General features: G+C 38.3%; 1 protein-coding gene across 1 annotated transcript in view; it reads left to right on the top strand.

Moving 5' to 3' along the window:
• The window catches only part of PTPRN2 (protein tyrosine phosphatase receptor type N2), a gene marked incomplete at its 5' end in the record, with an annotated part of 646773 nt that overhangs the window by 263153 nt on the left and 367254 nt on the right, over positions 1-16366 (top strand). Inside the window, one exon of the mRNA XM_032183394.1 lies at positions 14354-14440. Within this exon, the coding sequence (XP_032039285.1) occupies positions 14354-14440 (87 nt within the window). The remainder of the gene's footprint in view (positions 1-14353; positions 14441-16366) is intronic.

The raw sequence follows: 16366 nt of genomic DNA, 5'->3' as shown, positions 1-16366 counted from the left end.
CTTGTGCTGCTGGCCCCAGAGCTGAATGCAGCACTCCAAGTGGTGGCTCAAGAGAGCAGAGCAGAGAGGAAGAATCCCCTCCCTTGACCTGCTGGCCACACTTCCTTTTATAAAATCCAGGACAAAACTGGCTTGCTAGGCTGCAAGACCATATAGCCGGCTCATATACTCTTTTTTTTTTTTTTTTTTTTTCTTTTCTTTTTTCAGAGGTAATATGATAGTCTGTTCTAATTCTGTTTCCCTTAGCTTTTTTGCCTCCAAAATGTGTATCCTGGAACATGGTTCTCATCTGCTGAAGTAGATTGCTCTACATGAGAAGAGTCCTTCTAGGGATCTATCTATCTCTCTTAGCTCTTCACCTCCCCAGGTATTTTGCTCCACTTGCTATTAGGTCAAACTTTATATTTTCACTTCTAGAGAAAGATCCAGAGCCAGAGTTTGACTTGACATAACTGTCACAATGACTAGCTCATGTTTGTATCTCTCTGCTTAGCTGAGAAGAGATAGCTGGAAGATGTTCCTTGTTCCACCCTTCTCTCTTTCCATACCTAATGTGCTGCATTAGCAACCTCACTTTGTGTCTCATGCACCTGCAGCCAGTGCAAGGATACCACAAGCTCTCTGTGAACAGGTTCAGGTCACTATGCTGCCTCCACACTACCAACCCTTAGGTGGTGGGGCTGCATGTTACATATCTCTGAGATAGGAATGGGGTGGTAAGCTGTGTTTTGTTTTTATCAACAGTGGTAGTCATTAAATCCCTGAGATGCTGCAGTATCTCACAATACCATATGGTCAATACTTCTAGTGCATTACAGTGTTTTTCTGGTAATTACCATGTAGTTCATTATAAAAGAGTGATGAATTTTAAGCTTTTGAAATGTGTGAGAAGGAGAAAGACAAAGACTGGGATTCCTGGGAATGCATCAAACTGTATTTTAATGCAGTCGATTATCTCCCAGTACTTTTTCATCAGTGCTGTTCTGCCCAGTTCTGCAAGGTTCAGCTATAAAGATGCAATAATTTAATTTTCATGCCTGATAAAGTTTTTGAATTTCCTGACTCAGATAATGTGTATACAATGTAAACATCTGACCACTAAAAATTAGAATGAAGTCATTTTTATCTCACTCTAAATCATTTTTATGACATGCAAAAAACAAACAAATAAAAACTTTTTAAGTAGGAGTTCAATGAAGACTAATTCAGAACACCAAGAATGAATCAGAACAGAGAAAATAACTCAATTTACCTATTAAGTAGATATTTCCATTTGCACTTTTTGGAATAAGGTATGGCACAATCTAAGGACTGTGTGTATCTGCTTAAGAAATAAATTTGGAGTTAATTTCTTAATAGAACGGAGATTGATTTTAGGAAAAGTCCATTTTAAAAATCTTAAATATTTGGATCTGTTACAGAAATGTTTGTGTTTCTTTAATTTCATTATATTAATGTTATGCTGCTGGACATTCTTGGTCTTCTGTAATTTAAACAATCTGCATTGTGTTGGTCTGAGCTTTACGTTGCCTTGAAGGAAGAGGTTTAAATTTCACTCATTTTTGAGATATTAAGAAAGGGAAGATACGAAAAGTCAGAGGTGCATTAAAATGTGTATCACCACTTGCCCTCAGTCTCATTTATTAATTACTTGTATGATGGAGTAGTTGGATTTGAAAAAACAATTCTGTATTTTCAGGGCTTTTTTGTATCTGAGGTTTAGGGCTTGTGACAAGTGAACTTCACCACTGTTTCATGCATCCAGCTTAAAAAAAATCCATTAAGGAGTGCTTTGTTGGGGTCCAGACTCTGAAAGAAAGATACCATTATTATAGCAGAGATTATTGCCATTATTTCCATGTTTCTGCCAGTAACAAAGTGTCTGTATGAATTTGTCACTATTAACATAGCTGGGGGTAGTGCTTACTTGAAGCAATACAAGTACAAGCTGGCACAGGGTCACGCTTCAATTATAACTCTAGAGAGTTGATCCTTCTCGACTTCTCAATCACTCTTGTGTTTCCATGATGCTGTTATCTCTCTGACCTTCATAGCCTTACCACTGCCATCGATTTTTACCAGGTGTCATATGTGTTACAAATTGGTCTGGACTTGAATCTGTCTGTATTAAGGGGTTTAAATTCACACTTATTGGTGGTGGGAAAAGAGGGAAAAATATGAAAAGTGGGAAATTGCTGAGTTGTCAAAATAAAAGTAAATTTTAAAGTGTTTAAAGGCTAATAAAGCCTCTGGGAAAACAAACATAGGAAAAAAAAAAATCTGCAGACTAATGCAATAAAACTGCAGTGTCCTTAAAATGATTATGATAACACTGTCATGATGTGAAGCAGCTCTCAAACAATCCGGTGACTCACTCTCTGCTCAAAAATTATTTGGTTACTTTCATGAATCTTGGATAAATGTGAACAATTTACAAAATTCATTATGATATAACTAAATTTAAGGCACAGACTTGAGTTCAAACCAGACAAAATCTGTTCAGTGCTGAAATACATTTCTTCTCTAAGTATTTACTGGGAATGAGTATTTCAAGATGTGTGAAACTACACTGAAACATGGACAAAAGACACAAACTCAGACAGACAAGGCAGGCTGTTGTAACACTGTGGGCTTGATGAAGCACCAGTGCCCAGGACTTACATTATAGATTGTCATGTGAGTTACTCTCAGGGGCAATGCCAGACAAGAGAAACAAATACAATTTTGGTGTCTAAATATCTTTTAGGCTTGGTGGGCTCGGGAAGAGTTTAATGGTAACACCATAAATTACTTTGATGTTAAAATGGTCCCAGTAGTCCTTGCTGTAACACTTACTTCCTCTGTGACCTGAAATGAACCCCTGTAATGTCTCAGTTTCTTCTCCTTTGTATGGGATCTGTCTTGGGTTGAGTGAGACTCCCTTTGTGTCTAGAAAATGAGAACTAAGAGTTGATGAAGGCAGTTTATACTGGTTGTAGTTTATACTGGCTGTTGCAGACCTAATGAGAATGGGAGAGAGTCATCACCCCTGTGCTGCCATGTCTTCTCTGACTTGCCATGTCACCTAAAGGTGCAGGAGCACATGCTCCACTCTTCTACCATGGAGCATGTGTAGCTGACACCATGCACCATTTACTCCCTCTGGAAAACACAACGGCTTTCCTCTGGATCACAAAGCCTGTGTTGGTGGCTAGCAGCTAAATCAGCCAGTTTTTAAGTGACCTCTGGAGTCAGAGAGTAGTTGTGGCATGAGGAAAAGCATCATCAAGCCAGTTTCCTGGAGACAGGAGTCAATGGGAAGATGGGACTGAAGGTCTCTCGAGGAACCTTGTTGAAGCTGTGTCTGCTTATTGTGATGGTATCAGTAGCTCTTCCATAGTTCAGTTACTATTGAAATTTGCACACAAAGAGAGGTTCACATCTTTCTATTTCATACTTCAGTAACTGAATTTCCAATTATGTTGCATGTTAAAATATTTACTAGTCTTAACAGAACAAAAATGAAGAAAAAAAGAGAAAAAAATGAAAAATGAATAAAAAACGCTGTGTCCTTAAAATAAAAGGTCTTCTAAGGTTTTCAGCTTCTCTGAGCTGCAGATGTGCTGTGATCAGTCTCTGAAACCACATCAGTGATAAGCCACTTTCACATCATATGTCTTGGTTATTTATATCTGAAGACCTCTGTGCCTCAGCCTCCAGAAAACCATGCCAGGGACCCTCTCTGTTCCTCTGTGGCAGCACCAGGCCTGAGAGCCCCTTGGGAGCAAAGTGCCTTCTGATGGGATGCGTCAGACTCTCCTGGCAGAAAAGCTGCTGCTGCAGCAAAACCACAAGTTGTACCTACCCTCCAAATCAACAGGAGATAAATGGGATGCTCTTCATACCGACTTTAAGGAGTGTGACTCACAGAGCAAGGGCCAGGGTGTCACTGCAGATTAAGGACTGGTTATGAGATAGGAGAGAAAGATTCGTCATGAACTGCTGCTTCTCAGCATGTAAGAGGGATTAGTGGTACCCCATGGGCAAATTGTCTCTGTTAGGAAGAACTATGGAGGATTTAGAAAAATTCCAGATGGATTTAAATACATTGAGGGATTAAGGAGCACAATCGTAGATGAAATTCAGCTCGAATAAGTGTGACAGAATAATAGACATTAACAAAAATAGTCCTTTTGGGAAAAAAAAAATAATAATAATAAAAAGATATTCTTAAAACTCCTCATGGTCTGGACTCTGAGGCTCTGAGGCAGTGGAAAATTTTGAAGAGAAGATTTTCTGTGTTTAGATACATGAATCCATTGGTATTGTGGGACATGTTTCCAGACTTGAAAATTTAAAAGAAGGCATGCAAATCCTGAATTAAGCAGCCCATCTCTAAAACACAAATCTGTCCAATGTATCACTGAGGTCAAGAATTCAGCAGGAGATTTTAAAAAAGAGAAAGATTTTAGTAAATAATGAGTACATACATAATCACAATTATTTGTAGAATCCAGCAATAATTGTACTTATTTTTAGAAGGAATAGTTTTGGTGCGGGGTATAAGGCAAGAGGGACCAATTCCTGATCTCTCTCCAATCTTTCTCTAGGCTGCAGTGTAGTGGGTGTGCATGGTGATAGAGTGCATCATCCCAATGTGGAAACATGGGATTTGTGCATTTCACAAGGAACAAGCAAGGAAAAATTGTCACTGTTCTTGTGCCTCTGGAGTCAGATACTGGATTGGCTGGAATCTGGCATTTTCTCGTGTAACATTCTCATTTATTAGGTTAATAATTAACTGCTAATTCTGAGGTAGGGTGTTCTGCTACTTTTTGAGTGAGTTTTGGAAAACTGCCAGACTACTGACAATTTCATAGCAGTTCCTCTGGGAACTGAGGCCAATGCTGAGTACAGTTTCTGGACAACTACCTTAACATCTTAGTTCCTTGACTTTTAGCAGCATGAATGAAACAGTACTCAAGAGGAAAACAAACAAACAAAACTAAGTTTCTGTTTGTCACAGCATTGTTTTTCTCAGGGTAGATTGCTCCCTAGATAGTCCTTGCAAAGCTGTGTCTAAAAAAGCACTACTCTCACCCTTCTTCTTTAGAACTTTTCTAGCATTATCTTGGATTTCATTTTATTTCTTGGTTCTTATTTTTGAACTCTCCTGTTCTTACTACTGGATTAAGAAAATCAGGCAGTAGCATGCCCAAGTTGTTTAAAAACAATCTCCCATCTTGTGCTCCTTGCTACTGCTGAGAAGTGCCTCTAGGTCTGGGGTTAGTACGTACTACTGGGGATGTGTACCCTGCAGCAATTGATCCTGCAATTGATCAATGTGGGTGGTTAAAAGGGCTGAAGCTACTGTCACTTATTCAAATAGTGCACCTCTACTGGAATTAATCTACTGCATTCACTAGAGAAAATAATAGTAAAAAAAAAAAAAAAGAGACAGTTCCTCGTGTATCTGTAAGTCATTTCGAAGAAGCTCTGAAAGACATCCATACATTCAGAGTCTCATCCCTGTGACCAGAATGTACCCAACATACCTGCTATTTCCCAGGAACTGAGGAAGGATGGCAGCTTGTGCTGGAGCTGGCCAGGTTGCTGCTGCCAATTACCCATCACCCATCAGCAGGGTGCTTGCTTGCAGCCTAATCAATGCTCATGCTGCTGGCAAGTGGTTTAAGCAGATGGAGCAAACTGGTCATCAACTTTACTCTTTCTAAAGGTGGCCTCTTGAATACTGGACTCTCTAAAGCACTCCATATGGTATTCCAGACACATATTTCTGAACTTTCCCTTTCATTTATTTATTTATTTAGTTATTTATAAAGATTTACCTTGTATTAAGGAGATTCTGCTGCATATTAAGAAATTGATGCCATTATAGAGCATTGCTCTGTCAATGAAGGGAAGCCTATTTGATGTCAATGTACAGACAGCATTGAAAAATGGCCAGGCTGAACTTTGTTAAGTAGGTATTTTAAACTAAAGAATTCATTTATTAAAAAAACAAACAAACAAACAAACAAACAAAAAAACCTTCTACCAAGATGTTCCCGTATGTTCCTGCTATGTTAACAACTGCTTAAAAATATCTTAGATACAAATGCTCAAATTCAGAGGTATGCAGGACAAACAAAATTATGTTTGGCAGCTCGAACCTCAGATTAAATTCTAGAGCAAAGTACCAACACTAGAAGATGCTGACATTGGTGAACCCTCCTAGGCAATTGTCAGACAAGATCTTTTGGTAGAATATTCTTGGCTTCATTGAGACATGCCAAAGCATTATTACTGGATCCAGTAATAATATAATAACAGGTTATTATTGGATCCACCTTATCCAGCAGGCCTGCGCTGAAAGGTACCTTTTTTGGAGTGTATCCCGACTGCCTTCTTCTTATTACTACAGGGTTAGAAAATGAAGCAGGAGGTGAAAGAAATCTTACGGGACTTACTCTGAGCAGTTTTAACTCGTACCTGGGGCGCAGTAACCCCAAGCAGAGCTACAGGCTGGGAGAGGAATGGTTGGAAAGCTGCCTGATGGAGAAGGACCTGGGAGTATTGGTTGATAGTCAGCTGAATATGAGCCAGCAGTGTGCTCAGGTGGCCAAGAAAGCGAACAGCATCCTAGCTTGCATAAGAAGCAGTGTGGCCAGCAGGGCTAGGGAAGTGATCGACCCCCTGTACTCGGCTCTGGTGAGGCCGCACCTCGAGTACTGTGTTCAGTTTTGGGCCCCTCGCTACAAGAAGGACATGGAGGTGCTCGAGCGAGTCCAGAGAAGGGCGACAAAGCTGGTGAGGGGCCTGGAGAACAAGTCCTATGAGGAGCGGCTGAGGGAGCTGGGCTTGTTCAGCCTGGAGAAAAGGAGGCTCAGGGGCGACCTTATTGCTCTCTACAGGTACCTTAAAGGAGGCTGTAGCGAGGTGGGGGTTGGTCTGTTCTCCCACGTGCCTGGTGACAGGACGAGGGGGAATGGGCTTAAGTTGCGCCAGGGGAGTTTTAGGTTGGATGTTAGGAAGAACTTCTTTACCGAAAGGGTTGTTAGACATTGGAACCGGCTGCCCAGGGAGGTGGTGGAGTCACCATCCCTGGAAGTCTTTAAAGGCGTTTAGATGTAGAGCTTAGGGATATGGTTTAGTGGGGACTGTTAGTGTTACGTCAGAGGTTGGACTCGATGATCTTGAGGTCTCTTCCAACCTAGAAATTCTGTGATTCTGTGATTCTGTACATCATCGAGGGTGCTCTGGGTACCAGCCCTAAGGTCCATTATCCTCTTGATGGCACTGTGGTTAATCTTCAAGCATAGAAGTGACAGGGGAAGGTGGGCAAAGTGCAAGAGAAAATATAACTGTAACTCACATCACTTGGAAGAAAAGCAGCTGTCCCAAACAGTTTTTGAGCAAGTGTGTGTTTTGCATAAGTAAACATTAGAAAAGTTTTTGAAGTAAACATTAGACTAAATCAAAAATCTCTCCTCCCAAAAGTACTAGGTGCTAGATTCAGGTTCTGCTTTCTGAGGTGCAGATTCAACCTATCTGAACACAGGTGTAACCACACTTTCAAACCTTCTTCAGGGGAAGTAGGTGGAGTGGAGCTGCCACTGTGCTTGACTTTGGATAGCAAAAGAGAGGCTGTGTGTGAGTGACACTTACCTGTATAGAAAATGCGCTTTTTGATACTGCTTGGAGGGCTGTAGTTAAGCACTCAGGCAACTTTCAGGCTGTAGTCATGCCTGGTAATTTGGGTGCAAGGCTCAGCACTTAAAAATAGGTGAACTGGACTTCATTGCTTATGTCCTGATTTAAACAAATTTTAGGTGGATTGAATCCTACCTTAAGATTTCACTGGGGACTAGACTGACATTTGGGTTTAAGGAGTGCAATTCCCTATGTCAGGCCTATTTCTGTACTGTAGATTATTCTTCATTTTTACAGAAAATGATTCAATTGAACTAATCTGACAGGGCTGACTGGATGTCCATTATAGTGCTGCATTACAATTGCTAAACAGAATATTGGAAGGGCACTAGGTACAGACTGGTAAAGACAATACATAATTTGAATGATGGCACTAAGGGAGAATTTTAGAGTCTGGTAAGTAGGTTTTTGAAGACACTTGGCAGTTGGGAGGAGGATAAACAAATGAGAGCAACTGCTTGGGAGACTGACATAACCTCAGCATAACTTTGAGCTACAAGTTGCTCTCCTTGCTGGGAGCAGGCTTGGCAAACGTTAGCAATCAAACCATCTGTATAACTGGATCAGATTTTTCACAACCAAAATTGATCAATTTATGGGATTATTTTGACAAGCATGTTGGGAAATACAGAACATATAGTTTTCATCATTGTTTACTTCTGTTTTTCCTCTTGTTCCCTTTGACATTGCCCACTGGCTTTTATTAGAGTCTGAGCTCCATTTAACTCAGCATGCAGAACTGGACATGCTGCTAGTGTCTGCTCCCTGCAGAACTCCTCCTGTTTCCTCATTTACATGTTTCTTCCTTGTTCTTTAACCAGGAGGGGAAGTTTTGAGCCTTGAATGCATAAATCATTAGGTCCAGGTCAAAAATACACAATTCATTATTCAAAATGGTTGTTCTTGCTCATCGGATTTCTAGTTTATCTTGGGAATTTATTGGAAATGTGGCATCCGTCTGTAGCATTGTTTGGATAATTGTGGCATGAAGCTGACCAGGTCTTGAGATCAGCATCCAATATTCAGCCCTACTATTTTTTGGAATGGTCTAATCGGCCATTTGTGAGGCACATCTGGTCCATAAAACTGTTGACTCCTAGTCCATTTGCCTACAGCAGCCATTTAGCAAGGCTACCAATTCAGCAGAGAGAGAGAAGTTATTTTCCCCTGGATCCAGGTGCTCTAAATATGCTGTAAAATCAGTCAGATATACTGTAAAGACAGTCAGATCCACTGTGCTGAAAAAGTTTATATATATATTTTTTTTTGGTAGGAAAATGAGGGAAGTTTCTATTATAGCTAAAAAATATTTTTCAGGTTATTTGGTCTTTGCTACTGTATCTTCTCCTTATTTGGTAGGGAGAAATATGCTTAGCCTTTGGGGACTAATTGTCCCCAGTACTGCAACTCTATTATTCTTGGATCCAGAAAGCAAGCAAGTCAAATGATAATAGTCTTTTATTTAACAATACTAGACATCTGACACAGAAAGTTGGTCTCATTGCCTTCATTTTACAGATGGTGAAATTGAGGGTCACAAAGATGTCTTGACCAGGGTCACCTGATAGGCCTCTTCCAGATGAAAACATTTTTTTTTTTTTCCTCATTCATCCTTTGTTCAACAGCAGATATTCTCACTTATGTGTAAAGTGACCGAAGACAATGGGATTGTTTACATGAGTAAAAAAAAAAAAAAAAAAAAAAGGCTAGCAAAATTCATATGTAGCAATGACTGAGAAGGAAATCACTTAATATGACTGTTCTAGGTCATGCCAAATTTTTGGAATGAGATTTTAGAAATGACTCCTCATTCCTGTATTTTTCTGGTAAATTGAGCAAATGAAAAGTGAAATATTTAATAGACAATAGCAGAGGAAGATTATAATCCAATGTTCTATTATTTGAATTACCCCTGTAAGTGGATTGTTCCTTAAAATTTTTCTGTTTTCAGCTCCCTCAATGAAGGGGATTTAGGCATGGGAAGATACAGAATATTATTTTCACCAGGCAATCTAATTTCCTGTTCAATGTCCAGTACGATTTGTGGAAACATTTTAACAAACAATTACATAAAGTTGGTCTCCCAAATCTTCTCTTGAGCATTTCAGTGGATTACTTAATTTTCAGAAGTGCTCAACAGTTCACATTAAGGTAAAGGGATATTTATTCCTCCCCTTTCATTTAAGATTCATCCCTAAATAAAATAGCTTTATAGCCTCAGTCTGCTTTCCTTATTAGACAAAACTCATGATGAATTTAAATCAAGTTGATTGGATCATGAGTATTTTAGCACAGACAAGTAGCTATGTATAGGGCTAGTTGTTTTTCACAATGTGTAAATGGATATGGGAGTTTTCATAGCTATGTCACGATGTCAAATCATGACATCAAAATCTTGCAATGAGCTGAGGAGTCATTTCATCTGAAGACATGATGAAGTGCTACCATATAATGTTGGCCGTGTTTAGCGGAAAGATAAACCATATGCTCTACCAGGTATAACTAGTTCTGTAAAAAGCTTTTTGCTGCAAAGTGAGATTAAACAAAAGCAGCAGTGAAATATTTTTCAGATGAGGCTGTTCCAGACTTAAAAACTTTGTATCTATATCAACTCTAAAGGAAATGTTTATACTTCATTCCCCCTTTATTTCTTCATTGTCTTTAATCCATCAAAGTATATTCTACAAATAATATGAGATAGAGATTGTCATCTGAGTGAAACAGAGTTCTGCTACTGGTTCAGTAGGATCTGAATTTGTCAGCTGAACAATAGTATTTAGACTTACAGAAAGAGATGGCATTGGAAGACAAAGCAATAGAAGAAAGTTAGTTGTATGTGAATTTTCCATACTTTCTGATTCTCCTTTTGTTTTCCAAGCTGTAGAGAACTGAAGCCAGAAAGCTGAAAAGACATATACATATATATAACATATTAAAGACATATACATATATAAAAAACTATGAGATGTATTACATTTTGGTTTAGTTGTTATTGTACTCAACTGAACACAGTTGTTATTGTACTCAACTGAACAGGTTGCCAGAGAGATTGTGTCCTTGTAGATCTTAAAAGCCTCCTGAACATAATCTTGGGCAACCATCTCTAGGTGGCTCTGCTAGAACAGGGGCTGGACCAGATGACCCCCAGAGATCCCTTCCAGCCTCAGCCCTTCTGTGATTTTGCGATCTTAGCACAGTTAACTTGAAGATGCAAAAGAGAAATCTACTGCAAGTGAAATGAGAGCAAAGATAGAAAACCTAAAGTAAGAACTATCTTGAGATCTTGGATAGCAACAGCCACGTCATCTTCAAAAAGGCGCAATGCCATCCAACAGTTTATTGTTCCTAAGGCCAAAATCTAGACTGGATGTGATCAGAAACTTCAAAGGCAATCCAAAAAAAAAAAAAAATTGGAGTGGCAAAACCAAGGACTGTTAAAGACACAACATGAGACATTATTTTTCTTTGACAATAAAAGGTTAGACAGCCTCAAGAGAATTTGCAAAGCATAAATAGCCCCCATTGGTAGGTCTTACTACTTTTCTTTTTCCAGGGCCCTTGACCTTTCCTCACTTTAAGGAACTGAAATCACAAGCTTAATGGTTCAAATAAAGTCATGGGAATCCTACCCCAATCATTCCCCCAAGTATTTGGTCTTGATAAAATTATTTTGTCATCATGATTGAATCCAAAGAGTCTTTCTATTGCTACAATTTCTGCCTGTCTATTGGTTCCTTACCCAAACCACTTTTTTTTTTTTTTCTCTTTGCTACTTGATTTATGTAACACTTTGCTTCTATTAATTCTGTAGTAGATGAATCCTCACTATCAATAGAAGAATCATATTCATGAATAATGACACTGATACTTCTCAGTTTTTCTCACCTTTGTAATACAGAAACTTCATTCCATGTAGGGCTGAATCAAGCAAGCAGAAAACTGAGCAGAGTACACGAAAGATCCCAACTAACAACTGCTCCACATTTATTGTGTGCGTGCACCAGTGGGGGAATGGGAAGACTGTGTGCGGGAGGACGGGAGATGTTTGTAAATTGTGTTCTTTTAACAGTCCTTGAATAAAGTGGGTTAGATGGGTGATGTGGGTGTACGGAGCTGTCACAATGTAGGCTAGTCTGCTTGATGCCATGCTGGTGGGAACAGTGTACTCACTCAGCGTAAACCAAGCTAGAGGCAATCACTGTACAAGCACATACTGTATAACACTGAGCAAAATTCAACATGAATCAAAGCAGGAGGGAAATAAAGTGCGGGTAATGATGTTGTGGCATTTTTAGAGAAAGATTTTGAATATTCAGCTCATCTATAGCAAAAATGTCACAGAACTGTAATAAGCAGAAAAAGTATATGGCAGTGTTTAGAAGTTGGAAAAATAATATTGGAAATTACTCTGGCGTAAGTTACTTATTCTTGATGTGAGTCCTCAAATGTGGCAGTGTGATCAATAATAGTACTGGTACCAAAGAGGATAATAGATAGCACTATGCCTTTGTAAAGTACACAGGTACCAGTTCTGCAGTTCTGCCATGCTGTCATGAATGATGGTTTCTTAGCCTAACATACCCTACGTGAGCTTGTGAACCTGTGTGCCTTAGTTTTCTATTGGATTAAAATTACTAAGACTGCTCAGGCTTCCAAAAGAATGGCTTTCCAGCACCATTTTCTTTCTTATTTCCTCTCCTGTATTCTTGCTGTGTTGTAGCATTCAAATGCTCTGATTGCATCCCACCTTACAGTTACTATATTGGCTTGTAGCGGCATACCTCGTTTTTGAGGTTGGAGCAAGCTTTTGCAGGGAAGGAGGGGGTAAGCACTGAATGGGAGGTTGAGCTTTTACAAATAAGACTCCCTTGGTTAAAAATGACACCAATGTATGCAGCAGACTTTCCCTGCACCTCTGTGTATACTTGCTATTACAGTAAAAGCCCACTTGCTGACACCAATCATTTCCGTAAAATTTAAGCCAACATCTTTGGGAGAAAAGATTTAATTAACACATAAGCCCCTGAGTCACTATGATAATCTGCTTTTATAGTGATGGGAATAATCACATTTTTACCCACTGTCAGTCCTTGAAATATAGGGGTTTTATGAATAATCTATAGTACATTTTTTTTTTCCTTACAGAAACAATCAGATTCTTTTGTTACTTTCAGACAAGAACATTTCTGTCTCAGACATCTAGAAAAACTCTAAATTTATCTGGTGCCTTGAGGGGCTACCTCTGCCTGTGTGACAGGAGGTCTCTTGAGCATTTTGGGTTAGTAGCGTGAAGGGAGGCTGAACAATTCCATCCTAACCAAGATCCACGAGACATCCCATTATTTAAATAGAGGTGCCCTTAGGGCAGTGTATGCAGAACCCAGTGAAAATAAATAAATAAATAAACAGTACTCATTGCAGACAATAAATAAATTTGTGGCCATGATTACAGTGCTATAAAATTAGATTCAAAAACTTTCAATATGAAGCAGAAATAATAACCTAGGTACAGAGCTTTGACAAATCTTTTCCCCCTTAGTCCAGTTGAAAAGATCATGTCTAACAGTACGTACTTTTCTGACACCTCCTTCTCCTACTTGTTATAAACCCTTGAAGGAAAAATACAGAACCTTGTTTCCCCTGGGTTAGCTTCATCTAAGTTGTTTCTGATTTAAAGTGGCATAAGTCAGATAAGTATCAGGCTTGTAAGGTTTAATTCTATGAGTGTTGGGGCTTGAGAATAATTCTATAATCACAATTTAGAGCATGTTGTATCTGTTTTTCTCACTAGACACTGAGATATCATTTTATTTTCCTTTTACTTTCTTAATACTTCTGTATTTGGTTTCACAGTACTGAACAACAGTTAAACAAGTTATGATCTGTCTATTAGGGACAACATTCATAACATCTGTAGAGTGGTAGCAACTCTAATAACCTGATTTTTTATAAATACAAATTTTGCATCTAGATAACTGCTTTTTTAAATGATAGCAGTCCTCTTGTGTTATGCTTGATTGCAACCTGTTTTCTAAATTAAAAAATGTAAATGCGGCATTGACAAAGGTTAAAAAGATTTACAGTGGGTTCTGTCAGCAGTGCATACACACACCAAACCAAATCCTATGTATCTAATCAGTGTCCTCTGGACTGTGTGCCTTGCTCCATTGTTTACTCTCAAATCCATAATAATTTTGTATCCTTTCACTGGGCAAAGATTCATTTTAAAAACTAATGAATTTAAAAATATGCTTTTCCCTTGTCCATTTGATACTGAGCCGCAATTTGACTTTCATTGTTTGTTTCCCTCCTTGTCTCATCAATCCTTTTCTCTCTTTCTGTCCTTTTACTTTATTACATTTTTTATTGAGGACTGAGATGAACTGGTTGCTGCATCATGGGCCCATTACACTTCCTAACAATTCCATTTACACCTTATTGTTTGTCTTATTGCTGGAAAATTCAGGTGATTCATCATGCCTGAAGAAGCACCTGATCCCAATTCCCTTGATATCACGATCACTATGTGACAGGAATACAGTTAGTAGTGGCTTTCAGGCTCTAAGAGGCCAAGGTGATAACTCTTTTGGGACTTTTAGCCTCTCAAGTATTGATGAGTTCCATTTTCGTAACGGTCTGTTTTCTTGCTCCCTTTCAACAGCCCCCTGAGTGTGGAAAAGGGCTTGGAGTTAATAAAGGATGTGGCAGATCTCCTGAAGCTGCAGATGAGTGCCTTCGATGATGTCAAGTATGTACATGGAATTTGGCCCTTTTTACTTTATTGGATTTCTTATTGTTTTTGAATGTTTTGTCTTACAAGGAAATATCTACTCTTTAATGTCAAAATTAATTAGAGCATGTGAGAGAAAAAAAGAATATTGTGATGATTTTTATAATGTCTCCTACACACAGTTAGAAACAAATTATTTAATAAACACTATAAAGACTGAAATAACCCTATGCTCCCACAGGGAAAAACAGTCTATTCAAAGTGCTGTAAAAATATTACTATCTTATTTAACAGGATCTGGGTAAGGTAAATATTGTGAACGGTCATCATACCTAGTGTTGCTGACAGGGAAACAACATGGGTTGTTCCCAACAGATGGAGAAGAACTTCAGTCCCTGGATTTCAGTCTGGCATGTGGCACAACAGGTCATGCCTCCTGGACAGCTACTCATTTAACAAGTCACAGGGAGTTCAGCTATGCTGAGAACCCTTTTTTCTTCATATTATCTGTACTGATAAATGTTCTGCATGTTAATCACCTAAGCTACAAGCTTATGATTTACCATGTCTGGTAAAAAAATTTAGATTGGGATTTTCTTCAAATACTTTGGTAGGAGCATTTACTTTGCAAAATTTTACTCCTTCCTTCATAAAACAGAAAGTAAAACTAGTTTGATAGAGAAGTAACAGAAAAGAAGGGTCAGCTGTGGGTGGCTTGTGACAGCTTGCTAGAAAAGAAGTCATAACTTGGCTCACAGAAAATGACCAATGTTTGTGTAACATCCAATTTCTGCCTGTTTCAGAGTGTTTGGGGTTGCTTGCTTTTCCCCATGAGTCGTGTTGCTGAAAGGCATTGTCTTTCTCAGCCTTACTTGTGCTTTTGCTTAACCTTCATCTCCAGTTAATATAATTCATCATTTAATGCTATGTTTTAAGCAGTAGTCTGAAGATGTTGCATCTTTGCTGGAAGAGTTTATTATTAATCAGGAAAAAAAAAAAATCTACCCCTTCTATATCTGAATATATGGTGGGAAATAGATTACTGGTAAGAGTCATTTTAGAAATCTGACAAATACAAGGCATATAAAGTTTAGTTGTTTAGAAGGAAAATATTCACATTTTTATTTATTTATTTATTTATATATATATATTTTTAGAGCTATTCTTTACATCGCTGAATGACTTTTTACTTGTATTTTATGAAATGTACTTTTTATGAAAACTGAGTTTTGTAATTACAAAAAATGACAATATTTTATGGCTTTCCTTATAAAAAGAATTTGCAACCTTGAATTTGAATAGTAGCAGATAAATCAATGTCTGCTGTACATTTAAAGGGATAATTCCATGGAACAAGTTCTCTGCTGGAATCAATGGGTTCTGCTTCATTAACTTCATTCATTTACCATACAAGAGCACTTTCACCTACCTTTCTAATTGTTAGCATAAAGCCTTTTGGTTATTTTTTTTATTTGATAAATCACAACAGCATTGCAATTGGCAAGCTGTAGATTCATTCTCTAATGGAAAATATCCCTCCAGTGAAATAGCAAGCTATGAAAAACCCTTTTCTTTTCTTTAATATGTGACTTTAGGGAAGCTGCTTATTTTGCATCCATTAACATACAGTCATATGACAGTACCAAAATTACTGGTATAGTATGGTCAGTATTTTAAAATTGTGTTATAAACGGTGATAATTCCAAACAGGACAGGAGTATTCTGTCTATCAGCACAAAGCTTTCATCGGTTTTTATCTGTAAAAGGTTATCTCAAATCCCAAGTAAGAGAAGAATTTGTCCAAAACAAATGGTATTTACTCAAGAAAATGAGGTGTTTTGACTCAGGTTAAACCCCTGAAGTGCTACAGAAATGTGGAGATAGACAGCAGATAGAGTAGAACTCAAAGTTTTAGAAAAAGGCTTCACCGAGAAAAGAATAAAC

Source organism: Aythya fuligula, chromosome 2 (genome assembly GCF_009819795.1).
Source record: "Aythya fuligula isolate bAytFul2 chromosome 2, bAytFul2.pri, whole genome shotgun sequence".
NCBI classification, from domain to species: domain Eukaryota; kingdom Metazoa; phylum Chordata; class Aves; order Anseriformes; family Anatidae; genus Aythya; species Aythya fuligula.
This window is presented reverse-complemented; position numbering and strand designations above follow the sequence as displayed.